The sequence below is a fragment of the Acinonyx jubatus genome, chromosome D3 (genome assembly GCF_027475565.1).
Source record: "Acinonyx jubatus isolate Ajub_Pintada_27869175 chromosome D3, VMU_Ajub_asm_v1.0, whole genome shotgun sequence".
Classification (NCBI taxonomy): Eukaryota; Metazoa; Chordata; class Mammalia; order Carnivora; family Felidae; genus Acinonyx; species Acinonyx jubatus.
In genome coordinates this window covers 78,118,616-78,146,387 of record NC_069392.1, presented here as the reverse complement: position 1 = coordinate 78,146,387, position 27,772 = coordinate 78,118,616, and the positions used below count along the sequence as shown (strand labels likewise).

At 35.4% G+C, this 27,772-nt stretch overlaps 1 protein-coding gene across 9 annotated transcripts in view; it reads right to left on the bottom strand.

The window, feature by feature from the left end:
- RELCH (RAB11 binding and LisH domain, coiled-coil and HEAT repeat containing) overlaps positions 1–27,772 on the bottom strand; it is a 114,137-nt gene that overhangs the window by 72,813 nt on the left and 13,552 nt on the right. For 5 of the 9 annotated variants that reach the window (XR_008291529.1, XM_027069116.2, XM_027069111.2 and 2 more), the window contains exons 2-11: positions 17,067–17,156; positions 8,910–8,981; positions 8,743–8,798; positions 8,528–8,641; positions 6,049–6,252; positions 5,852–5,943; positions 4,949–5,233; positions 2,015–2,090; positions 841–936; positions 668–691 (exon numbers count right to left, since the gene is read on the bottom strand). Coding sequence is in view for 8 of the 9 variants with exons in the window: in XM_027069116.2 (XP_026924917.1) it covers positions 668–691; positions 841–936; positions 2,015–2,090; positions 4,949–5,233; positions 5,852–5,943; positions 6,049–6,252; positions 8,528–8,641; positions 8,743–8,798; positions 8,910–8,981; positions 17,067–17,156 (1,109 nt within the window). In the remaining variant the exon portion in view is untranslated. The remainder of the gene's footprint in view (positions 1–667; positions 692–840; positions 937–2,014; positions 2,091–4,948; positions 5,234–5,851; positions 5,944–6,048; positions 6,253–8,527; positions 8,642–8,742; positions 8,799–8,909; positions 8,982–17,066; positions 17,157–27,772) is intronic. The other 4 variants (XM_027069114.2, XM_027069115.2, XM_027069117.2 and 1 more) reach the window with 3 other exon arrangements.

The window sequence follows — 27,772 nt, the reverse complement described above, 5'->3', positions numbered from 1 at the left end:
TAGAAGAAACTTATAGGATACATTCTAAAATATTCTTAACCCGTTTTTTTATTTTAAAAAATGCTGTGAACTGGAAGTCGATTTCATAAACTGAATTATTCAAGTAAATTATTAAACTTGATTACAAAGAAATCATCCACTGGCATTTAAATTAGATAACAGTAACTTTTTATTAGTCTTTTCTTGGTTAAATGGAACTCTAAAGATAACTCTCTACAGTGTGGCTCACAACAAAGGCTAAGTGTGCTAAAATATATTGGCTGCTATAGTTTGGATATTTTAAGCAGTGTCAATAACAAGTTAGCTACAAGAAAAACAAAAGAAGGTACTTTCAAAAGTTACTGTAGTCAATGCTATAACTATCCTATCATCATAAGACAAGTATAATTATTGACAAATATAATAAAACTAACAATAGGTAACTACGAGTACATTTAGGAAAAAAGTTACATCATTAGTCCCAGTTAATTTTCAACACACAGGGTCTATTTTTGTAGACATATTAAGCATATCGTATCGAGGGCAGAGATCAAATAAATTAGTTAAAAAACGGACAGTATTCATGGCACATAAATGGACCTACAGTAATAGTTAGTGCTGCAGAAGCTAATGATGCTTTAAGCAAAATTGGGAAAACATGAATACCATGCAGTTTTACCGAACTCACCTGACAGAGGTGTAAAACCATTCTCTAGGAGCAGAGATGCATGCACAAAAGTAAGAATATGATTGCAAGTAATAGACTTTAACAAAATAAAAATATAACACTAAACTTCAAAATGACAAAAAATGGACAACACGATGAGATTACTGGGATGAAAACACTTTTATGTGTCTCACCTCTCTCTTTGCCAACAGCACATTAGGAACAATGTGTGGCAGGCAGCGTCCCAGCATTAACATGACACTTTTCTCACTGTCTGCAATCCGAGACACCTAGAAAAACCAAAGAATTAATAAATGATGACAGTATTTATTATGATGACAGTGTAGAACTTCCATGTGTGATGGTACCTGAAGTTCATGCTTTAGACCCTGCCACCTCTGCTCCAAATACACATCCAAAATTCCAACTTATGATGGCAGTGATAATAACAAGAACTTCACCATTGTCAACAATAACTGTGTTCCCAAACAGGATCAACATTTCCGTAAGCCAGAAATGGATCAAAAACACCAGTAAGAAGCAAGGGTGAATCCAAAGAGCCCCACTAGGCTGCAGTTCTGGGAACAAGTAGGGATAACATAGGACTGAGGCAGCCTCAATGATCTTTTTTTTTTTTTTTTATTCTTGAAAAGATGCCCACAATGCTACAATCTATGATTACAGTGATAGTTTATAGAACGAAGCTGCATGCAAGAGGAGGCCCGTGGAGGTTGACCCAGTCTTGCAGGGAGGATGGCCAGAGGCCAGAAATGCATCCAAACCAGCCTCTAGCTCTTTCACGTTCTCAATGACATTGTGAAACAGAAGCCCGCGGGAGGTCAAGTGGGATCAACCACAAAACAACCAGAAAGGGAGAAGTGAGTATAAAGATAGAAAAAAATTTTCATGAAATACCCTCTCAAGACCAACCTCCCACAATTACAAAGCATTTGAGGAAACCTAATCTGAGACCTAACAGACCCAGCAATTGAAGATAACCATTACTAATGAAGTAAAAAATAATGGAGTAATCTAAAAATAACTAAAATATAAACAATGTGTACCCTTACATTGGTTTTCTGAATTGTACCAAAGAGAGGCGTATTACCATATGTCAGTAGACATAACAAATTAAAAACAGACTACAAAAAGTCAATTTAATACTAAATAAACTTTAATCCAAAGAACAGAGAAATAATCAACTATCGTCCTTGAAAGTTTAAAATTTTAGGAACTATTCTTAGAGCATTATTTTAAAAAATAGATGGGTATTTGAAATAGTCTTATCACAGTTGCTTTTGGATGAGATACTGAAAAGAAAAACCAAGTGTTTTAATACAGTTCCAAGACAAAAATGGTATAATTTACCTCTGATCCTAAGCGACTATCTGCTGACATTCGACAAAAGGAAAGTAGAGCTTGGTGGAAAGCAGGAGACAATTTCCTAGAAGAAAAATTGGATGAAAAGGGGACAATACCAAATAGTTACCACTGGCATTTAGAAGGTAAGCGGCACATTATAACTCCCATTCCTGCATTAATCCTGCCCCTCAAATGCTGACTAGATTTTTCAGCCACCAATGACTTGAAGGACACTTCAGCAGAGAATTATACAGGGGAAAAAATTAGCAGTCACTGCTGATCTTAAAGTTGTTTGATGTTATGTGAGTGAGCAGCCTGTAAATATCAATGGATCAAACCTGAAGTGTACAGCAGGTCAATGATTATAGAAAGGATCTGCAAAATCTGAAATGAGGACTTTTTTGTCTCCAATTCTCAGTGGTCCCAGAAAGGTAGATAGTGGATACAAGTTGCTGACAGGAATCAAAGTTTTGCAGCCCTATCTAATGATAAAGTGATAAACCTTAATGTTAGAAACCCACATAAAAGAGGGAAAAATTAAAATAAATGAAGCAGAGGTTCAGTCAACATTCAAGGTATTTTGTAAAGAAAGTATTTTTTTGTAATTAAAAACATTAACCTATTCATGTTAAATAAATGAGGTTAAAACATTTATATTTCTAAAAAGACACTAGTTTCTATGTAGTAGTATTCATAAAACATGACTGAGTTGTACTTCACGTGCTCAATCCACAAAGGGATAACACTAAAAGTTACAAAACGGAGCTTATTTAGTATACACTACAAAGTGGCATTCAGTAATTTCTATGATGACAGTTACAGTAATGTACCAAATTTGAGTCTATTTGCTCATTTATGTTCCTTTTCCCGTATTCTTTCAGGAGACTCTCCCATAATCCATTGAACTGCCCAAGCGAGAAACCACAAATCAGCCTTTATCTCTCCCTTTCTTTTAACCTCAAATCCAACCAAGCTTTTACCTTTTATCTAAAATTCTACCCGCTTCTTTCTAGTACAAGTCAGGCTTACTCATTTCTTACCTGGATTCTTCCAACGGATGCCCTGTTAGTCTTCTTTCTACCAGTCTTGCTACCTTCCAATCACCTCTACCCCAGACGACTCTCTAAAACTTAGATACCATCATGTCCCATGAGGTAAAATGGCTTATATGTCTTAGTCTCTGCTTAAACTTTACTAGATTCTTCTTAGTTCCCCAAACGTGCGGTATTCTCCTCTCCTCCCTGAGAGGGAACACCCTTCCTCCTACCTCTTTGTCTGGTTAACTCCTACTTGGTTGTTAGGTCTCAGGTTAGACACTTCTTCCCTGAAACCTTTCCTGCTCTGATGACTAGCTTAGGTGCCCTGACTGTGTGTTCCCAAAGCAAGCTGCACTTCTCTTATATTACTATTTTTCGTACTTTATTATGATTGTCTGACTGCTCATCTCTCACACTATAAGGTTTGTGACTGAAGGGATCACAGCATGTTTTGCCTTCCACTATATTCCTTGTTGATACCACCTGGCACATAGTTAGTTAAGGGCTAAAAAAATTAGTTGAACAAATTGAACGACCATCTTTCTCTAGGAAGTGGCTTTGGCATATCAAAAGAAACAAACGGAAGTACTCCTAAATACTAAAGAACTACTACAAATGCCTTTATGGTTGCATATCATAACAGATTTTTATGACTCTATCTTACCCTACTAGAAAAAAAAAATGTACCTTGAGGACTGAGCCATATCTACTTCAACTCTGTAACCTCCCTTATACCTAAAGAAAAAGTATGGCTAGTGGGTATACAAAAGGTTGTGGCTCATCAGTGGAAAGATTTTCTTAAAAAAATAAAATACAAAAATCACATACTTCTTACTAACAATGAGTAAAGTCTAAAAGAAATCAGTCATGCTTTCCTATTATACCCCAATATTAGGTGTAATATCCATCTATTCAATAGGAAGAGGAGGGGCGCCTTAGGTGGCTCAGTTAGTTAAGCGTCAGACTCTTGGTTTCAGCTCTGGTCATGATCTCACGGTTCATGAGTTCAAGCCCTGCACTGGGCTCTGTGCTAACAGTGCAGAGCCTGCTTGGGATTCTCTCTCTCTCTCTCTCTCTCTCTCTCTCTCTCTTTCTGCCCCTCCCTGGCTTGCTTGCTCTCTCTCTCTCTCAAAAATAAATAAATAAACTATAAAAAAAAATAGGGAGAGGAAGCATGACTGTGTGGTTCAGAATACACCATAGGGTATTTGTGAGGATTAAATAAATTAGGATACATAAAGAATTTAGAACTGTGCCTAAAATATAAAAAAGAGTATAGTAAATATTCTTTTCTTAAAATGACTTTTTCATATTACAACCTAAAAACATTTTTAATTATATTCTCTCCTCCACTGGAAAACCTGGATCGTAAAAGGGCAGGTGCCATTATTTTCTCATCAAAGTTCAATCACTGAGACCCAACAAAAATTAAATGAATCAAGAGGATATTAATAATACAATATTAGTAATGGGAGCAGACACAGGAGAAAGGACTAGGAGCAGAAACAATTCCCCTATTTATATTGGTAACTGTAATACCAACAGCTCATACTGAGTCTGTTAATGACTGGATAGAGAAAAGTTAAAAACCAACCACTACCAGTGCTTAAAGCACATAGAACATACATATTATTTTATGAGTTTAAGTACTTGGCTAAGATAGAAGCTCCCCCATTTATGTTCTAATCCTCTTTAATATAATTTCACTTAGTAATGACTTTGTGATAGGTTTTTTTTGCTGTTGTTTGGTTTTTTTGAGACATGTACTTTGCTATGTGTTCATTTCATGACAAATGTAAAAGCTCATACACGTGACCTGCAAAATAAACAATGAAGCTCCTCCAGTTTGGCAAGAAACAAAATACATGAAAGATGCACTTCAAGACACAGGATGCATACCAACCTATTGGGTTTATCAAAATGGACTGTGTTTTTACTTGATGGAGAAGAAGAGGGCATTTCTTCTCTTTCTCTCCTGGAGAGAGAACTTGGGAAATTCTCCTTAGGAATAGAGGAATCCACTTCATCTGATTTTGAGAGATGGATATCCTTGTCTTTTTCCTTGTCTGAACTATTTATAACTGGATTCTGTCCAGTGTCTTCAGAGTCTTTATGATCCAAAGAAGGCTGAACAGAGTCACAAACCACTGGGATGGCAAAGTGTTCATTTTTGAGGAAGTCCATTTCACTGTAGAAAGAAAGAGAAATTATCAGAGAACAAGTATATTTCTTAAAACTTTGGCAAGAGCATAAACCTCGCAATAGATTTAATTCATTAAACATATAACATATTAATAGAAAATTGGTTGGCAACTGATTAATCTTTTCTGTACCATATACACGAATGCTTCATATACCTAAAAGTATAGCTACAAACTCAATGAAGCATAAAAATGGCCTTATAAACTCTGCTTTGAACTGGCACTTTTCTGTATTTGCAAAATGGGAAAAACTGCATCCAACCCACAGAATTACAAGAAGGATTAATGAGATAATCTGTGGGAAATATTTACAACATTAGTGTGAGGGAGTTATTAATACTGACACAACTAATAAACACTATCTTATTCCTTGATTCCAAGAGTTAATCAATTATACGATTACTACAATTACTTAATAACTTTTGCAGGGGGTGGGGGGAAGAAGATATTAAATATAGAAAGCAATTAAAAGACATTTTTTCAGAAGTATTAGAATATGAAAAATTACGTCTTACAACTGAAATGTTATCTTATATATTTATATAACGTGCCAATTTCTTTTAAATCTTTAAGAGATTTTTTAGAAATGATGATTAAGTACTAACCTTTCAAGTCTTCTGATTTGCTCCATCAAAGACCATTTCTCACTATTTAATAAACTAATTTTATCTTCTAATTTCTGTACTAGCAAGGAGTTCTAAAATCAAAATGGGAGAAAAACAGAAACTCAAGATCTCATAGCATGCTTTTACACAGTTTAAAAACTTTTTGTGGACTTGACTAGTTAGTTAGTATTACTCACCTCTACAGTCTGAGGAGTTTCAAGGCTTGGAGGAAGGTTGCCTAAAACTGGTGTAAGAGCCTCTAATTCGTCTTCTTCTACACCACTGGCCACATCCACAAGATCTTTCCCAGTCACCTGATGGTTTCCAAAATCTCGGTAGAGTTGCAGTAAGTCTGGAGGTTTTGGAATGTTTAATCCTACATCATCCCATAGTTCAAAATCCTGAAAGATAAATAATAACAACATTAAAAAAAAAACTATGATGAAATTTTATCCTGCATTTTTGAGATTCATTTTATTCCTTACAGGCTAATATCTTGAAAACCCAACATAATCATAATGTTGTTGTAAGGTCAAAGTGTAAGGTTCAAGTAGGTAAACAACACTGTGAACTTATTTTGCATCTATCTTCCACTGTCTAATATTATTCTTGTAAGTTTCTCGATGTTCTAGGTAAACAGGTTTAACTGTTTTAGATGTCAAATTGTTGCACATTTTATGAAATCTTTTTATGAAATCTCTCAAAAACGTTAACTCTTAACTTTTAAATTGCGTTAATTTTCAACTTATAAAATATACTTAAATATTTGCATGAAATCATAGAACATGTCTATATGAAGAAAATCTTAGTTCATAAATTGTACCCATTATTTACAAGTAAACTCATTGATGGCATTAATTTTGTTCTTCCTTTATTATTCTAAACTACATAAATTTAGTGTAATCTCTGGTGGGTAAGCAAGCAATTTAATCTGCTTGCTTTCTTGTTATAGCTGTTTGAATCTAATTTATATTATTTTTCTTAAAAATTTTTTTCTAAGTTTATTTATTTATGTTGAGAGAGAGAGAGTGTGCACAAGTGGGGTAGGGGCAGAGAGACAGAGGGAGAGAGAATTCCAAGCAGGCCTTGCAATATTAGCACAGCGTGATGTGCAGCTGGAACTCGTGAACCATGAGATCCTGACCTAAGCAGAGATCAAGAGTTGGATGCTTCATTGACTGAGCCACCCAGGTGCCCCTAATCTAATTTATATTATTAAAAATGCTTTCTACAATTTTCAGAATCCAAATAGCTGCTCTTTGGTTTGCTGTACATAAAGCATTCTCTTGAATTCAGTCTAACACAATTTTATTACTAAAGTACAAAAAGGCATAGCACCTCAAGCATTCTAAGGGCAAAGATTTTTTTGAAGAGCTTTATAAAATTCCAGAGTAATCAATCACATGCAAATATATTGTCCTATCATTCTTTCTCTAATACATCAAAATTTAGTACTAATTTGGTATCTTGTAACTTATTTATTTATAATTTATTTGGGAAACCTTCTTTGAGAAACTATGCCACATTCATCTGAATGTTCTAAATGTGATACTCTTATTCCTTTGAGACTTTATTTGAATAATGACAATAGCCATTATTGACGTTTAAATCTGAAGCAGATATAAGGCAGGTATTAAAAGTGGGGGCTTTGGAGAAATCAGACTCAAGAAGTATGAAATTCCTGTCTCCATTTATTACTGTTATAAATTAACTAGAAACTTAAACATATCATCTGTAAAATGGGTATACTTACCTCTGAGGATTTTTGTAAGGATAAAATAAAATGTATATTAAGGTCTTAACACAGTGCTTGGCTTACACCAAGAACTAAACAGATTTAAGCTTTAAAAAAATTATTAAATGACTATTGCACATATGATTCAAATGTCCATTCATCCATCTATATTCAACAAACATTTATTGGATATCTACCAGGTGTTTAGAAAAAGGAATAAAATATTGTTGCCATTCAGGGGCTTTCACCATTCAAGAGTGAGGACATAAAGAAAGTATCATATGTACTATAATTAAAGAACTGTCAAGAATTGAGAGAGGAGAAAGTTTCTATCTTGAGGCAGAAGGAAAGATCTTGGAAAGGTGATGACCTGTGTGCACGCTCATGGAAAAGGTTTAGGTATTTACAAGGCACATGGCAACAAGGGGACAGGGGAACTAATTGTATTTCAGCGACAAGGGGAAAGAACGAACAAAAGCACAAAACTCCGAAGGAACCAGATATGCTGAGGGGGATGCCAGCCCTTCTGTTTGGCAAGATTATAATAAACAGACAAAAGCTAATTTTGGTGAGGCAGGTGGAGGATAAGCTAAAACAAAAGTTGAGAGTGCTTTGGAGTTTAGAATTGATAAGGAAGGATTTAAAGTAGTAGGCAGGAGATGGCTGACGTGAAAACAGAGCTGTTTAGAAGGCGGAGATCTTAATAAGATGAAATAGAGGTAGTGGGAGCAAGACAGTGACAAAGTGGAGTGTGGCAATGGGAGGATGACCAAAAGAATACTCGACTGTGCGGGTGCACAAGTGTCTGGTAACTAGCATTACAGAAGTTTACTGTATGACTTCTAGAAAACTAAAGAAACTAGGTAAAAAAGAAAGTAAGTACGTTGTAAGTGAAAAGGAAACAAATCATTGTCAAAAAAAAAAAAAAAAAGTAATTGTACCTGATCATCATTTTCATCTGAAAAGGTTATTGATGTAAGCTTGTAGTTATTCTTCAATAAAAATTCATTGACTAAGAAGTTTAGAGCTCTCTTTTCAAGAGGTTTGATTGGTTCCTACAGGCAAAATAAAAGATACAATACTATAAGCGTCCTTCCATCAATACTTGTGCTACCATTTTATGTGGAAGATACTTTTAGGTCTGTCATTTACCCACCTGAATTTCAGGACTTGATTTGTAATTTTTTCGTTCCTGTAAAGGAACTTCATGTTCTGGTGGAAGAAAATATAAATAATACTTTACTACTTTACATTTGAAAATGTCTCAGCTACTTCTACATCGTCAAAGTAGAAAAAGTCTCAAAAAAGTTTTATGTACACCACCTGCAGCCTTTGTCAGGTTGGCTCGGAGGGCCTGAATGGTCTCCTTGGCTTTCCGTAGTTCAAACTCCAGGACTGGACAGGGATTTGGAATAAACACACACAGGCATCCAACCAAGAAAGGGGAAACAAAAATAAAAAAATAAAAAGCAAGGATGGGTATGAAAAAAAAATACAATCTGTATTGAAAACAGAAAGCATGCAATCTTTATGAAATTTGTGAACGCATGCAGCAGAGTTGGTTTGCAAGCAAACTGGTGAATGTTTTCCATAGTTTTACAATTCAGGGGGATTGTTGATCAAATGTTCTAGCTGTCTGACAAGGAATAGCTCTATTTAAAAATAAAATCTATGGCATACTCTCATTTAGGTAAATAAAAATAGTAGTCATCTGGGTGCTTGTACTTCCCTCACTGGAGGTAAGAAAATGCAACGGAACGTTTTCAGGTGACATAGTTTAGGGGAAAAGACAAAAACTTAGATCAAGTCCAAGAAAATATACTTAAAAAAAAAAAGGTAAGGGTATTTTTAAATGCATTATATAGAATAATGTCATAAATCAATATACAGAAACATTAGTGAATATATCCCTTCATTAAGATATTGAAGAAATACGGTTTAAATATTTAACAAATGTTGTCATAGCTGTAAGCTTTTCTACCAACAAATGTCTGTTTTCTACAAACAAGCATAGATATGTTAAACACATATCTCAAAAAATGTTCCTATGGGTTTTAGGTTTCATTTAAAGCCAAAGGGTAGAAACAGTTTGTCTTTCAATTTTTATTTAAGACCATTCTAAAGTAAATGTGTTAATTCTAAATGCAGAGTACCTAAGGATACTAAGTAAAATTAGGTAGGATTTCAAAGTTTCTGATAACTCTCCAAATAGATATCTCTTCATGTTAAGAGATACTAACTAATGAAACTCAAAGATTTCTCTTGTTATTGATAAGATAAACATGCATCTGAGGAAACATTTTTAAAAGCTCTTTAAAATGTTTCATCATAGGCAAGATTTAACTATATGTGTCGTTACTGGGAACTGTCTTTAAAATACATAAATATTGCTCTGAAGAAAAAGCAAGCTTAACTGCGGGGGGAGAAGCCATTTCCATGAAGTAAAGCTCTGGGAAAATTAAGTGATCTTTGTCACAACTAGATATTTAAAAATTATACTATTTAAATAGTTCTGCATAAAATCCAGCAAATTAAAAAATTTAAAGATGGCAAGTTTTTCCTGATTGGCTAATAAACAGAAAAAGAAGATGGCAATGAGATGCTCTCAGAGACAATACAGCTATAAAAATATATGGAAAAATTAGGATTCACTCAGTTTGCATATTTCCATTAAAAACTTAAGATGTAATTGAATCACATCTAGTACATGAAGGCCAATTATTTTGATGCACAGAACTTCACTGCAGCAACATGAAAGCACAACTAAAAGTCAGATGACATGTATGTTACTTCTTTTTTGGTAGTTAGCAATGCTGATCTGCAAACATTTCTGTGCAACAAAGTTAAAACATTTTTCCTAAAACTTACACTTCTGGAAACAGAGTTTGTGTTTAAAATCCGACTGCACACATTCAGTGTGTAAGTACAAAACAGGTTTAATTTCAAAGCTCTAGGTAACTGATTTGGATCTAAAAATACTTAACTATGCCTTAAGTAAAATCAGTAATATGTATTATGCTTTCAGTATCACTTACAATTTACTAAGACATATTACAGAACAATTGCAGATCAGAAATGCCTGCACCAGAATGATAGAAATATGAAAAAAATAAATTAAAAAAAAAAAAAGGTTAAAACACAAACTGTGAAAAACTCAAATTCAATTGGTGAAAAGTTTAGGTGACTAAGAGCAAAACATTGAATGATCAAGGCACAGAAAGCCAGAAAAACCCATGTCAGACGGCAAGAATTTATATTTTTATGCACATCTACAAATACATTGCCAAATGTCACTAAAAGTTACCAATGCTTTGAAAAGATAGTGCTTATCAAAATGAATTCACTCTGCTGCATGTTTCTTAATATACAATATAGACTTTGAAAGACAAAGGCATATATATTTGAAGCTATAGGACATTTCTATAAAGGCACAGTATGATCAAGTAATTGCAGTTACATGAGAAAGTTTCACAAGAAAGTCTAAATAGTTATATTTACACATAGACAAATTTGTCTCTTCTTTATTAAAAAACACTGGATTAAAGCTTAAAATTAAATATTCTATAAAGAGATAAATTGTACCAAAAGAGATACATTGTACCAAATAACCTCCAAGTATTTTTCACATATTTTAATTCTTCATAAAAATGTTTGAGGATGTTTATGTTTGTAAACAAACAAACAACAACAACAACAACAACAACAGAAAAACACTGTAGGAACCAACTACCAACCTGCTCACTCCACTATCTCAAATCCTCTACGAGTAGCCTAACCCTACTGAAGGCAACTTTATTGGAACTAAAGTAGTAAGTGCAAAGGTGTAGGTATATTCTAATATTACATATTACAATCTTACCAAAATAATTAATGATTGCCAGTATAAACAACTCTAGAGTGGTTGTAACTGCTATTTATCAACGAGGGTTGGAGTACCGGTATTCTACCAGAGGTATCTGAGTGCTGCAAGATCATGTTCTCATGACTTTACATAAAGGTAAAATGTTAAATTTCAAAGCAGAAAAAAAAAAAAATCAATCCTTTGTGGCCCAATCAATGTATCACTATGTATCACAAATATATTGAAATATTTGCTAGTCTAGGATATTTTGGCACAGAACTCAAAATATTATTTTAGAAAATTTTTTCCATAACTCTGATATAACTCTGATCAGAGTCAAGTATTTCTTCATTCCTGTTCCTGTTCATTGTTGAAGAGTCCCAATCAACAGGGCTGAGCCAAGGTCCTTGCCATGGTAGACATCAAACAGTCTTCTTTCAAGTCAGAATTTCCTGGTTTATTTTTTTTTCAAAGAGATTTGACTTCATAATAAAATACCACTTCCCCATTTTTTTAATGTTTATTTATTTTTGAGAGAGAGCGTGAACAAGGGAGGGGGGGCAGAAGGAGAGGGAGAGAGAGAATCCCAAGCAGGCTCCACGGTATCAACACAAAGCCGGACATGGGGCTCAAACCCACGAACCGTGAGATCATAACATGCGCCAAAGTTGGACGCTCAACTGACTGAGCCAGGTACCACAACTATTTCCCCATTTTTATTATCCCAGGAACAGTTCTAAGAAATAGGAAAATTCTTTTAAGAATCTGAGTTAAAATACAAATCTATTCCTAAAATGATACAAAAATCGTAAGGCAGTACCATCACTACCCCTCCAGGGTTTAGAGAATTCTCCCTGCCTATTATAAACGTCAGAAAGGAATACTACTTACTGTTAGGCAAGACTAGTAGATGGTGAAAAATAAATGAATGGAAGCAAGAGGCAATCTCCATAGTTTATAAACATTTAGTTTTCTGTTCATCCTAGTGAGAACCTGCTCAGGTTCTCTCATAGAATCCTCTGTCACTCATCCCAAAGCTGATGTTTTTCAGGGTACTATCTTTGGTCCTTTTCTTACCCTACATACCCCACTGGATTGATATTTACTCTTAAGGTTTTAACTGTGACAACTACTCCGAAGATTCAAAAATCTTTAAACCTTTTCCCAAAGATACAGTCCTACCTAATTATCTCGAGGACATGCCCACCTGAATGTCTCATAGGTTTTGAATTTGATTCTATCTAAATGAATTTCATCCTCCTCTCAAATCTGTTCTCCTTCTTCCTCCTGCAGCCTCTCTCCATTAATGGCACCACTATCTATCCAGATGCCTCAACAGGAAACCTGGAGATTACTCTTCACTTATCCCTTGTGCTTACTCAGTCCACATTTATTAAATGTCCAAGCCATATTAATTCCAACCCTTGAATAACCCTTTAAAAAGTTATTCACCTCAATTGTCTCTGCAATTGTCCTAGTTCAGACCTTTATGACTTATCATATAAATTATAACACCCTAGGGGTGCTCAGGCGGCTCAGGTCAGTTCAGCATCTAACTCTTGATTTCGGCTCAGGTCATGATCTCACAGTTGGGAGATCAAGTCCCATGTCGGGCTCCGTGCTCATCGTATAGCATACTCGGGATTCTCTCTCTCTGCTCCTCCCCAGCTCGTTCTTCCTTCTCTCTCAAGTAAATAAACTTAAAAAAAATCATAACACCCTATAACCATATTAAAAGCTTGTTGCCTTTAAAGCCTTGTTGGAGCATCTATCCCATTTCAAATCACGCGAAATCATAAAGATTTAAGTAAGGTCAAAATAAGAAAAACAAAATGTATTACTAATAGGAAGTATAGATATCTGTACCACGAGAGAAATACATAAGAAAGAGACAAATGGGCTTATTTAATCTGGTAAATCTGGATATGTATTCTGCAGGCCAAGAGTTAAGGGATGAGAGGGCTATTGATGCTCCTTCTTCGTCAGGGAACAGGCCAGGTTATTTCCCAGGCAAAAATCAGATCATTTTAGAATGTACACTAGATTATGTAAGCTTTGTAAAGGCTTCAAATGTCTACTTTGTTGGTTATTGTTAACAGAACAGCATAATACCTTGAGTAGAGTAAGCACTCCATAAATATTAGTTGAATGAATGGATATTCAGAGACTCTGATGCTAAAAGACAGATCATGTGAAACTGAGACAGGGTTATCTGTGGTTCCAAAATTAACAAGGTCCTTACCACAGTCTCTAAAGTACTGAATATTTAATTATATTACAGATACGGACATTTTCAGGACCAATTCCTTGACAGCAGAAACTTTATCTATTTCATGCTTCTATATCTAGTGCCTAACACATAGCAGATGCTTAGAATGTCTAAAATAAACTTTAAAATGGCAGTCTCAACATTTAAAATAGACATGTCCCTTGCTATCTTTAAGAAAACTTGAAAATTTAAGGGGTGAACTGTATACGTACTAACACTATATTTCTTTAATAACATACAGAACACTAAGGTTAATAAGCTCATTTTGGTTTGGTGTCTACTACTTTTTAAATCATTTTTATGTGAAAATTTACACTTCTAAATTCAGAAATGGAAAATATTTAAAATGAAAAGCTTTTTAAAAATTTACTTCTTTTAAAAGAAAATGGCTATGTTGAAATCATCTTGTATGGGAAAGGCATGATTCTGCTATCCATATGAATGTACAGATGGGTTAAAGTGACAGGCTGATAATAAAAGATATATCGTGGGCTCTGGAATAAAAACTTATGTCCTGATCCCTTATCATACAGAGGCTACTGGGCAAATTTGTTAATCGTGATGAGCCTCAGTTTTCTGATCTATAAAATAAGGATATCATGACCTATTCTTCAGGACTGTTAACAAGATTAAATAAATAAAATATTTTACACAAAGCACTCCAGCACAGTGCCTGGCACAGAGCAGACGCTCAAGAAACATTAGTTCATTTTGAGATGTCTTCCTCTTTGAAGAAAACCTATACAGACTTGAAAAAATAACCAGATTTTTAAATTTAGGAAAAGGATGGTAAGAATGATGCTGAAAATGAACTCAAACCGATACCTGTGTTACCTATAAACTCCTTCTGCCCAAGATGAGTATAGAAAAATTTAATAAAGACATTTCTGTTCTTTCTTAGTGAGGTTTACATGGGATCCAGTCACAGATGACAGAATCTTTTCTGGATTATTGGTCTTTTGATAAGCTTTTTAGTTACTACCAATGATTAGCAAAGAGTCAAAAATCTTTTTGAAAATGGGAATGTGATTAATTGAAACTTTTTCATAAAGTGTCACCCACATATCACATACTAGGTTCAATAATAGGCAATGGTACAAAAGCTAGGTCTAAATGCTACTCTCTTGTAACACATGTTTTCCTTCCCTTTTCCAATGAAGATGAAAGATAGCATTTATTTACATATTAGCACTGTATAATGATCAAAAATTACCTTATCTCCCCAAACCTAGACACAGAGTATAATCTTTAGATTAAAACTACAAGGTCAAAACCACCATGTATTTACAACATTTCATTCTTAGTTATGTTTGGTTATATAACATTTTGCTTTTACATCAATGTTTCCCCTAAACAGAAACACTAAAATACCTAAATAATGAGAATAATGATGAACCCCTTAAATCTGACTAAATCTAAAATTTAGGTTTTTGAAATTAAAGGAAATAAGATAATTATGTGATCAATTTTGGGATAGGAGTTACTTTCTAATTACATAACCATTTGAACAATAACACAATGTACAAAACCAGATATATTTGATTAGTCTAATAAATTACCATGTATTTAATATTTAATATATAACAGAAAATATCTAACATCTAACATATACTATATAATTATACAACACAATACTTAACAAATACTAAAATAAGTAAGATAAATTAGTCCCCAAAGTATTCAAATAATTTCCATTTAATCTGTTAATTTTAAGATATTACTGATGTGATTTATTGTTTTGATACAACAGTCAATAAATAATGCTTATGACTAAGTCATGATTTCACATAGGGAGCCACATTAAACTCTTCCAGTGACTTCCCCCATTCAATTGATATTGCTACTATTTACACTGCTGAATCCTCTTAGCTTCTGCTAAACTGAAAACAGTTTCATCAGTTTTGTTTCCTAAGACATACAATATCATCTGAGATTTAAAATTATTCATTATTTCTATTCTTGAGCAATGAATGAAAATCATATATTGAAATGTCATTTTTAATCAGGTCAAACCTCATTCTTCCTGCTAAGAGGTAGTGTATTAGACAGTCAGTGTGGGCTCTGTTGCTGGGCTATCTGCATTTAAATTCTAGCCGTGCCACTTAAGTCTTATATAATCCCTCTGAGTGTCTTCAGTTTACTGGGGAGGAGAGGATGATGACAACCCTGTAAAGTCAATGAGTTAATACACATTTAGAACAGTGATTAGAATAGAGCAAGTGCTACATAAAAATTGGCACTCACTTTTATTCATAATGACCGTGAAAGGTAAATATTTGGTAGATCGTAATAAACTTCTCACAGTAAATGGAAGAAAAATTCAACAGAGTTGGTCTAGAAAGGAACCCTCATTATGGGTATTCCCTGCCATTATGGATATTCCCTGATCCCATACTGCCCCCATGGGCTCCATCTGTCCCATGTGGCATCCCTCTTGTACCAGGAGGGTTCACCATTCTGGTGGAGAGCAAAATACCTAACTGATGTCTGTCTGCTTTCCCTATCTAAGAACCAATGTTCTATGAAAACTACAATTCCTATAAAGCACTCAAGAATGACTTCAATTACAGATAGCCACAGCTTTGAGGCACCTGACAGGTACCAGCTATTTGGACGCTAAAGGAGCCAAGCCTGCTACATTGGTAATTTTCTGGATGGACCCCGACCAGAATCCTACTGGCTTCATTAGATGAGGGCAGAACACAGTGAGTACAAATTGGTCTTCTGAAGTTCTTACAGATACAATGGTGCTGCCTAGAAGGCAGAACTGATGGGAAGGTGGAGATGGGAAGGAGATTGGTATAAATAACCAAGCATTTAGAAAGAGTGTTGGTCTTCTTATTGGAATAAACAAGGTCCTGGAGGCCTCTGCTGTGCCACATATTAACCCTTTATTTTCTGGCACAGAGCAAGGTCAAGGGAAATTTCTGGAGGGATGCTGTGAAGACTAAGGAGCATTTACATGTCTCAAGACAAAGTTTTATTGACCAACCAGCACAGAAGTATTTCAACCAATTTTCACAGTCAGTAGTGTTGTGTTGATATGTAACACCTAAATATCAGCTCTGGTTTGGAAGATCAAAGGAAACGGTTTTACACCAGTTAGAGAAGTACATGGTTGTCAACTGTTGCCCATAAACAGAACTAAGCAAATTTTAGGTATGCATAACCAGAAATGCACAGCAAGACTGGGAGAGGAAGCTGGGGATTAGGATGTTCCCTATAGCCAATAAATCAGTGACATAACTTTGGTATTACCTTTTATAATTATATTCATATACCAAACTGTAGAAGGAAGAGAATTCCTCAAGTCATTTTATTATTTCTTGAATGTGAAAGAATCCAAATCTGTCTTTACAATGTTACTCACCTGCCACTCTTTCATCTGTTTCCCTGTTCCCATCATCTGAGTATCTTGCAAAGTCTAAAGAATCAAGAGTACTGATGCTCCCAGCTCGATCTGTAATAATGAGAAAAATAAAAGAAATTTATTTTTATTTAATTGTCAAGATAAAACACTAGAACTCACTTACCTATGATTATTATCAGTTAATAAAACTATGATTCTAAATTCTATTAAAACAGGGAGGCCTGGGTGGCTCAGTTGGCTGAACATCCAACTCCTGATTTCTGCTAGGGCCATGGGATCGAGCCCCATGTCAGGCTCCACATGTGGAGCTTAAAGTCAATCTCTCTCTCTCTCTCTCTCTCTCTCTCTCTCTCTCTCTCTCTCTCTCTCTCTCTCCCTGCCCCTTGCTCCTGCTACTGCTACTGCTCTCTCTCTCTAAAATAAATAAATAAATTTTACTGAAACAATAAATAAGGTAAAAGTGCTTACACCAATTAAACTATTTTCTTTTTAAGTTTATTTATTTATTTTGAGAGAGAGCACACCAGCAAGGGAGGGGCAAAGAGAGGGAGAGACAGAATCCCAACCAGGCTCGACACTCAGTGTGGAGCCCAGCTCAGGGCTCAGTCTCACGTGAGATCATGACCTGAGCTGAAATTAAAAGTTTGGCGCTTAACCAACTGAGCCACCCAGGTACCCCTCAATTAAACTACTTTAAAATAACTAAAGTTTCCCTGCTCCCAACTCTGGCTAACTCCTTAACAATGTGCACACAGGCAGATTGCAACCAGTCCTGTTAAAGACAAAAAACAAAACAAAACAAAACAAACCTGAAATGAAATTTGAGCTACTGTCTGAGAGTTTGCAGACTGAATTCTAGAAAATAATTTCCAATGAAAAAAACAACACTTTTTGAAAAAATATAACAACATAGCACACATTTGTCCACCATACAGTCCAAAACTACTTCATACACAAGAACCAGTAAAATGTGACCCAGTCTCAAGACTAAACACAATCAATGAGGACCAACCCGAAGATAATCCAGATATTGGAGTTAATAGACTAAGATTTAAAAATAGCTACTAAAACTATGTTCAGTGAAGTAGAAGAATATGTGCATACAATGAAAAAAAAGGAGAAAAGTCTTAGCAGAAAAACAGAGAATATCAAAAATAACTATGGAAATCCTAATATAGGAAATTATCTGAAATTTAAAATCCTCTAAACAGTTTAATAACAAAATGGAAATAACTGAGGAAGGAGTCAATGACCTTCAAGATAGATGAATAGACATTATACAATCTTAAGAACAGAGAGGGAAAAAAAAGATTAAAAAAAATTAAGAGCTCAGGGACCTATGGGAAAATAATGAAAAATCTGATAAATGTGAAACTGGGGTCAACAATGGGTAAGACAAGAGATGGGACAGATACAAATTCAAAAAGCTCAAAAAACACTAATGAAGTTAAAGAGAACAGAAATTAGGCACATCATAATCAAACTGCTGAAAACCAAAAATAAAGAAGAGAAGATATTAAAGGCAGCCAGAGAAAAATATTATTTTACATATAGGGAAACAGCAGTTTGAATGACTACTGATTCCTCATAAAAACCCCATGAAACCAAAGATATCCAGATTGAAAAGGAAGAAGTACAACTATTTCTATTTTAAATATAAAAAAACTATGGAACCCACTAAAAGATAATTAGACCTAAGAAGTAAGTTTCTAAAAGTTGCAGAACATAAGATCAACACACAAAATTCAAATTTTTAGATACTAGCAATGAACAATCCTAAGGCAAAAAAAAAAAATTTATTTTTGAATTTCATTTCCGGGATGACTGGGTGGCTTAATTGGTTAAGTGTCCAACTTAGGCTCAGGTCATGATCTTGCTGTTCATGAGTTCAAGCCCTGCACTGGGCTCTGTGCTGACAGCTCAGAGTCTGGAGCCTGCTTTGGATTTTGTGTCTCCCTCTCTTTCTCCCTTCCCCTTCTCATACTCTGTCTTTCTCTCTGTCTCAAAAATAAATAAACATGAAAAAAATTTAAAAAAATCCATTTCCAATAACATACAAAAGAATAAAATACTTAAGAAAGACACCCCAAGCTCAGAGATGAGAAGATCCATCCATGTTAGTGCAGCAAAAATCCTTAATACACAGATTCAATGGAAACCTTGCAATCCCTATTTTAAAAAAATCTTTGCTGAGGGGCGCCTGGGTGGCTCAGTCGGTTAAGCGGCCGACTTTGGCTCAGGTCACGATCTCGCGGTCCGTGAGTTCGAGCCCCGTGTTGGGCTCTGTGCTGACAGCTCAGAGCCTGGAGCCTGTTTCAGATTCTGTGTCTCCCTCTCTCTCTGACCCTCCCTTGTTCATGCTCTGTTTCTCCCTGTCTCAAAAATAAATAAAACGTTAAAAAAAAATTAAAAAAAAAATCTTTGCTGACTTTTCCCCCCTTCTTTTGCAAATATTGAGAAATTAATCCTAGAAAAAGCAATCTTTTTTTTTTAATGTTTATTTTTGAGAGAGAGAGAGAGAGAGAGAGCAACAGTGGGAAGAGGCAGAGAGAAAGGGAGACCAAGATTCTGATGCAGGCTCCCTGCCACCTGCACAAATCTGGATGCAGGGCTCGAAACCCATGAACTGTGAGATCATGACCTGAGCAGAAGTCAGATGTTCAACTGACTGAGCCACTCAGGCACACCCCAATCTTTTTTTAAAAAAAAGTTTATTCATTTGAGTAATCTCTACACCCAATGTGGGGCTTGAACTCACGACCCCAAGATCAAGAGCTGCATGCTCTTCTGACTCAGCCAGCCAGGCACCCCCAAAGCTGAAGCAATCTTGTAAAAGAATAAGGTATACAAAAGGCTAATGGGTACACTGAAGGATGCTCAACACCATTTGTCATTAGGGAAATGAAAATCAAACCACAATGAATTACCATTTCAAACCCACGAGATGCCTATAATCAAGCAGACAATGCTAACATGTATTTCAGAGGATGTGGAGAAAGCAGAAACTGCATACATTGCTGGCTGGAATGTAAAATGGCTCCACAATTTTGGACAAGTTTGGTAGTTCCTCAACATAGAATTCTCATATGGTATATACCCAAGAGAAATGGAAACCTACATTGACACAAAAGCTTGTTCATGAGTGTTCACTCACAATATTATTCACAATGACAACAAAACACAAATGAATCAAATGTCCATCAAGTGATGAATGGATAAATAAAATGTGGTATATCCATAAAATGGAGTATTAGGGAAAAAGTACTCACACATGTTACAATGTAGATAAACCCTGAAAATATGCTAAGTGAAAGAAACCAGACACATAAGGTCATACTGTATTATTTCATTCATATGAAATGTCTAGAATAGGCATGTCCATAAAACACAAAATAGATCAGTGGTGATAGAGGAGAATGAATAGTGACTACTAATGGATATAGGATTTCTTTTAGGGGTGATGAAAATGTTCTGGAATACAGAAGAGTAATGATCGTATAATTTTGTAAATACACTAAAACAATTGAATTGTACCCTTTAAATGGTGAATTTTGGGTACATGAATTATACCTTACTTTAATAAAAAGACAAAAAAATCCAAGTGTTTGCCAAGATGTGGAGAAATTAGAACTCTCATATATTGCTGGTGGGAATGTAAAATGGTGCAGCCACTTTGGAAAATAGTTGGCAATTCTTCAAAAGGCTAAACACTGGAGGTACCAGATGACCCAAGCCAATTCCTCTTCCATCCAAAACAAATGCAAACGTATGTCCACACAAAAATCTTGTATATGATTGTTCACAGCAGCATTACGCACAACGGCAAAAAAAGTGGAAAGAACAAAACGCCTATTAATTGATGAATGGAGAAATAAAATGTAGCATATACACCCATAGGACTGACTGTTACTCAGCAATAGAAAGGACTGAAATACTGATACATGTTACAACATGATGAAGCTTGAATGTATGCTAAGTGAAAGAAGCCAGTCACAAAATAGCCACATACTACATGTAAGAAATGTACAAAATAGGCAACACTATAGAGGTAGAAAGTAGATTAAGTAATTTCCTAGGGCTGGAGGATGGAGGTGAATAGGATGTGTGATAACGGGTGAGAAATTTCTTTTTGGGGTGATGAATATGATCTAAATTTAGATTAGGAGATGGCTGCACAACTCTATAAATATACTAAAAACAACTGAATCATACACTCCAAATGGGTGAATTTTAAGATAAATTCTGCCTAAATAAAACTATTAATTTAAAAAAAAGGAACAACTCTGGAGTCGCAATGAGAAAAAATGCAATTCAAATTCTGTATTCAACAAAAATATCCTTCTCAAATGAAGGCAAGTAAACTTAATCAGTTCCCTAAATATTTTTCACCAAAGGTCCTTGTGCCTCAAGATGCTCCTAAGAAGAGTTTTAAAAAAAGAAAGAAACAAATATACAGGTGTGTATGGGTGTAACCTCAGGTTTTATAGAGCACATCAGTGTATCAAAGAATCATAAAAGTCGTGAGGTAAAGCAAAATAAGATAGCATTTCCCGAAATCATTTATCCAACACATTCCTTTTTTGAGTATCTATGTATTACCACAAGGAGGTAATGTTACTCAGAACACATTCTGAAAAGAACTGCTTTCCCTATTTTCTATAACTTAAAAGCATTCATTTGTTAAAAGAAATAATGTGTTAGAACAGCGGTTGGCCAGCCAAGGCCTGAACCAAATATGGCCTGAGGCCTGTGTTTATATGATTCCCATACTAAGGGTGGTTTTAATGTTCCATCATTTATTCATTCACCAAACACATACGAAGCACCATAATCTGTGCCAGGTACTGTTGTCAATTCTGGGTACATAACCAGTGAAAAAGACAGAAGAAAGACATAGTATGCCAAAAGATCAAGTACGATGCAGAAAAGTACAACGATAGAAAAGGAAAAATTAATTTATACAAAAATATCTCAACTCTTATTAGATCTCTGTGATGTAGTTGTTTTTGTTGTTGTTGTTGTTTGTTTGTTTAAACACAACTGTCTTGTCTCTTAGATTCCACTTCACTATCAGTGACTCCCAGATTCAATGGAGCCATGGAAGGCTTCAATCAGAAAATATTTTTAAAAAGTTTTTTTTTTTTAATGTTTATTTACTTTTGAGAGGCAGAGAGAGAGAGAGAGAGAGAGAGAGAGAGAGGGAGAGAGGAGACAGACTCTGAAGCAGGCTCCAGGCTCTGAACCGTCAGCACAGAGCCCGACGCGGGGTTCGAACTCACAAGCCGTGAGATCATGACCCGAGCCGAAGTCTGACGCTCAGACTTCTGAGCCGCCCAGGTGCCCCAATCAGAAAACAGTTTAAACTGAGCCCTAAAGAATAAATGTCCACCAAGTTAACTAATGAGAGGAAGAACAAACAAGTATATGGAGTTTTCAAAGTGGAGGCCTAGCATGGTGTAAGTAGTAAGATTTCAGTGTATAGAAGCTACGAGGGGTCAGGCAGGCTGGGATGTAAAGGACCAGCAAGGACATTTTATATAGTGTACAGGAATGAACCAGTCTGTAAAATACATTAATAAAATCGATTTTGCAGAGGAATCTATTTCTATATTAAATTTTACACTTACACATGCAGAACTGGTTTTTCAAAGAAGCTTTTCAAGGAAGGTGGTTCCTCCTTAGTAAACACTAGCTCAGCTTTCTACTGTTTCCAAGATAGTACACAACTGCCTAGCTTTCCTACTCCGAAGACACTGTAGGATTTTGCAAGTGTTGGGGCCTTTATTATAAAAATATATTGCTGTTTTCCTGTTTAGGAAACAATAAAAAGAAATGAGAGACTCAAATATTCCAATTAGGTAAAGGCTTAGTGAATTGCACTTAACGCTTGAACACCCTTCACACCCTATCACTATCTGTCAGGCACCATCCTAAGTGCAGGGGATTCTGAGTCAGCAAGACTGACAAGGTCCCCGTTCTTAGAGAAAAGTCTACAGTGGAGACGAGAACATTAAGTAAAAAAAGAAAATCAATCAATCAATTAATTAATTCCGAGGATCAAAATGGCATAAAGAAAATAAAAGAAGACAAGGCCAGAAGAGTAGGTAGTTGCAGGTTGGGGTGTAATATTAGTGCGCTCAGAGAAAGCCCTTCTGAGGAGGTGAGAATGAGGTAGAAGAGTTTCAAACAGACCTGAGTCAGGAACAACAGAGGCTAGTGTAAACAATCTGAAACCCACTGTAAACAGTCTGAATTTTTTTTTTTTTTAACGTTTATTTATTTTTGAGACAGGGAGAGACAGCATGAATGGGGGAGGGTCAGAGAGAGAGGGAGACACAGAATCTGAAACAGGCTCCAGGCTCTGAGCTGTCAGCACAGAGCCCGACATGGGGCTCGAACTCACGGACTGCAAGATCATGGCCTGAGCCGAAGTCAGATGCTTAACCGACTGAGCCACCCAGGCGCCCCAGTCTGAATTTTATTTCAAATACAAAGAGAAACAACAAAGCATCCAATTCTTAGAAAATCATTTTGGCTCATATATTTGGCTTATATATGCCATATGCAAAAGTGGTTTGTAGACACAGCAATTAAGCCAGAGAGTATTATGCTAAGTGAAGTAAGTCAGAGAAAGGCAAATACCATACGATTTCACTCATACGCGGAATTTAAGAAACATAACAAACGAGCAAAGGGAAAAAAAAGTGAGAGAGAGAGAAGCAAACCAAGAAACAGATGTTTTCTGTTGAACAAACTGATGGTTACCAGAGGGGATGGGTTAAACAGGTGATGGGGATTAAGGAGCGGAGCTCACTTGTGATGGGCACTGGGTGTTGTATGGAAGTGACGAATCACTAAAGTCTACACCTGAAACTAGTATTAACTGCATGTTCACTGGAATTTAAATGAAAACTTAAAAAACGATAAAATGAAAATTTTAAAAAGAGGCTATTACAGTCATGCAGGTAAGAGATAATCAGATTTAAGCTGGAAAAGTGGCAGCAGAAATGTGAGAAGTGGTCAGATTCAGTTTACGTTTTTAATGTAGAACCACATGTCCTGCTAATACAACGATGTGGGTTTAAGTAAAAAAGAGAAAACAAAATGACTCCTACAGACTTCATTTATTGAATTTATAATACGAGATACAGAAGGTGAACAGAGGAGCCTCACTGGTTCTGTGTTTTAAGTGCACGGTAGTGGTGGGGGAGAGTCCTTAGCTTTCACCAGATTTGTAAGTATCCCTAAACAGAGAACACTATATAAAACATTCTCACTTAAGTGAAGAAATCAAAGCTGATACTTACTAAGGGTGACCTATCTGGCTAATGCAAAAAAGGGAAAAACTAGAGGCTAGGTTGTCTTTTATTAAAATGAGCCGCTTTACGCAGTACTCACTACTTATATTGATGTAAGGAAATAGACCAGCTGTGTTGAGAAAGCACAATATGGACGACTCAATGCAAATCATAGAAACATAGATTTGGACCCCACCTAGGGTTCCCCCATCTTAAAAAAATGTTTTTGTTAAAATAATCTCTATATCCTATGTGGGCTCAAACTTACAACCCCAATATCAAGAGTCACATGCTCTTCAACTGAGCCAGCCAGGCAGGCACCCCCTCATCATCTTCTTTTAAAACAATCAGTACGTGGCAATGATTGAAATGATTTCACTCTTCAAATAGAGCTAGGTCATTATCAATGTACCTTACCTTTAAATTCCTATTAAGGTGAACTAAGTAAAATTCTATATGTAGCACTCTTCTTAGAACACTGTGTTTGTATCCAGAGAAGCATTTAATTTCCTTATAATTTAATTATACCTGATAAATAATAACTTGCTATTAATTTAAGTTTCAACACAGCATAAACAAAAATGACAAAAAACCCAAAATATTACAGTATCCCTCATTACAGCATAATTTTATGCATGAGCCAAGAAATAACAGCAATAGTAAACACAGAAGTGTCCAAAGTTCACCTTGAAAGGGCACCTGGCTGGCTCAGTTGGTAGAGTATGCTACTCTTGATCTCGGGGTCATGAGTTCGAGACCCATGTTGGGTGGAGAGATTACTTAAAAAAGTTCACACTAAAAATGAGTTGTACTCAGGAACACTACTCAGCAACCAAAAAACAACTAGTGATATGTACAACAACATGAACCTCAGTGCTTTATGCTGAATGAAAGAAGCCTTACACAAGAGTACACACTATAAAATTTCGTTTAAGTGGAGTTTTAGGACAGGCAATAGTAATTTATGGCAGAAAAAAATCATAATAGTGGTTCTTGGAGTGGGGTGCTACCTGGGAAGGAGCATGAGAGAACTTTCGGGGGTGAAAGTAATGTATATATAGGCAGGAGTTTGGGTTATAACAGGTGTATTCTTTGGTTGAAACTCATTAAATGGTACACTTAAGACTTCTATATCTTGGGGCACCTGGGTGGCTCAGTTGGTTGAGTGACCGACTTTGGCTCAGGTCATGATCTCATGGTTTGTGAGTTCGAGCCCTGCATTGGGCTCTGTGCTGACAGCTCGGAACCTGGAGCCTGCTTCGGATTCTGTTGTCTCCCTCTCTCTCTGCCCCTCCCCTGCTCGTGCTCTGTCTCTCTCTGTCTCAGAAACAAACAAACATTAAAAAAAAAAAAAGACTTCTATATCTTATTGTCTTTATATCTAGAAAAATAATTCTAGATATTGAGCTCTTATTAATGACATGCATATTAAAGCATTTAGAGGAAAGTATACTGTTATCTGCAGCTTAATTTGAAAAGCATAAAAAATAGGATGCATTTTTGGATGAACAGAGGGTTGAGAAATATCTATATATGAGACAAAGAAAGTAAAAAAAGGTAAAAATAATGAAATTTGTTACATTAAACACTGCTAGGATCCACTGACTCCTAGATTTTGATATTAGAGTTGTAACACTAGAAAATAGCTATTATTGTCTTAAATGACAAAAAAAAATTCTTTTAATGTTTTCCCTCTACTGTTTGAAATTAAAGCTTATATGGTGAGAATCTGCCTTACCATGGAGGCTAGTGATACATATTCCTTACACTGCTTTCCAAAATAAGTATATACAGCAATCTAAATTCCATCTGTAGTAATGGCAATGCTTGGTATTATTATTTTTAATCTCACCAATTTAACATACCATAAAAGTATACCTTCCTTAATTATGCATCTCTGGTTCCTGGTGAACATGAACACTCTTTGAAAAAATATATTAGCCATTTACTTTAAGTGTGTGTGCAAATTTTCTATTCACATTCTTTGACCATGTATCTAACATCTAGATTTTCTGATATTAGTTTATCTGGCCATTACTGCCCTAACCAGAAACTCCACCTGAGCACTATATCCTCTACTCTTAGTCACATCTTAGCAACTCATTCTGATCTCTCCAACATGTGTATTATGTATAAAGCATGTATACCCAATAGGATGAACTTTTATCAACCAATATTCTGGTATTGTGACATCAGTCCTCACTGTTTTATTCCTGATTTTCATGGAATGCTAAGGACAATGTTGGTTGTGGGGTGCCTGGGTGGCCTAGTTGCTTAAGCATCTGACTCTTGGTTTCAGCTTTGGTCATGACTTTAAGGTTCGTGCTTCAAGCCCTGCATCAGGCTCCATGACGATAGCATGGAGCCTGCTTGGGATTCTCTCTCTCCCTCTCTCTCTCTGCCCCTTACCTGCTCTTTCTCTCTCAAAATAATGAATAAACTTAAAAAAAAAAAAAAAGAATGCTGTTGGTTGTTGATTTCAGATCAGTATTTTTTTAATGTTAAGTATCCATCTAATGTTAGTTTTCTAAGTATGTCTTTCTTTTCCTCTTCATATTATGTTTAATCATACATACAGACCTAGGTTAGAGCTGTTTAACCACCATACATTATTTCTCCATTATACTGTTAGTATTTCTCTGAAATTTTCAAAGAACTCCTCTGTATAATGGGAAAGTCCTTGGGGAAAGCAAACATACACACAGTTTTCAAGTTGGCATTATTATGGCCATTGAAAAATATTTTCCAAATGTTTTTTTAGTCCAGGCTAACCACAACTTTGTTTTCAAAAAAAAAAAAAAAAAAAAAAAATCTGACACCTGTCTAAATAATAACTAAGATGTCACAAAAGTAAAAATCTCCTAATTCATTTAAATTTGTTCTATTTCAGGAAAAAAAAAAAACTACTAATGAAGAAAATAATTTCAATTTTGACTGAAATAACCTATAACAAATGTTGTAAAAGTACTTTGGATTTTCAGACTAATAACAGGTAATACTATAGCCTTAAGAGAAACATGCTTCTTTAGATTCAGCCACAATTCTTTTCCAAGGTAAGTGCCTTTCTAAATACTATTAAAAGAGAAAGAGTTTGAAACTTTTAACCTCTTTTATTAAGAAAGAAGCTATCATATTCTAATATGGAGTATGCCACAAAGCATTTCTTCAAATTCTAGGGTTATGTAACTTCTTAATAATTCACTTTATAACTCAAGAAACTGAATGGCTCACAAGTTTCATCATAGTTGGCAAACCGGTAAAACCTGTATGTAGGTTTCAAATTAAGTCTGAGAACTAAATTCATTATACACAGTGTGACTATAAAGCATGCAGATTAATTTCATAAATCACATATGAAAGTCTCACATATATTTATTTTAATATTTTAGCACTATTGGCAGGATATAC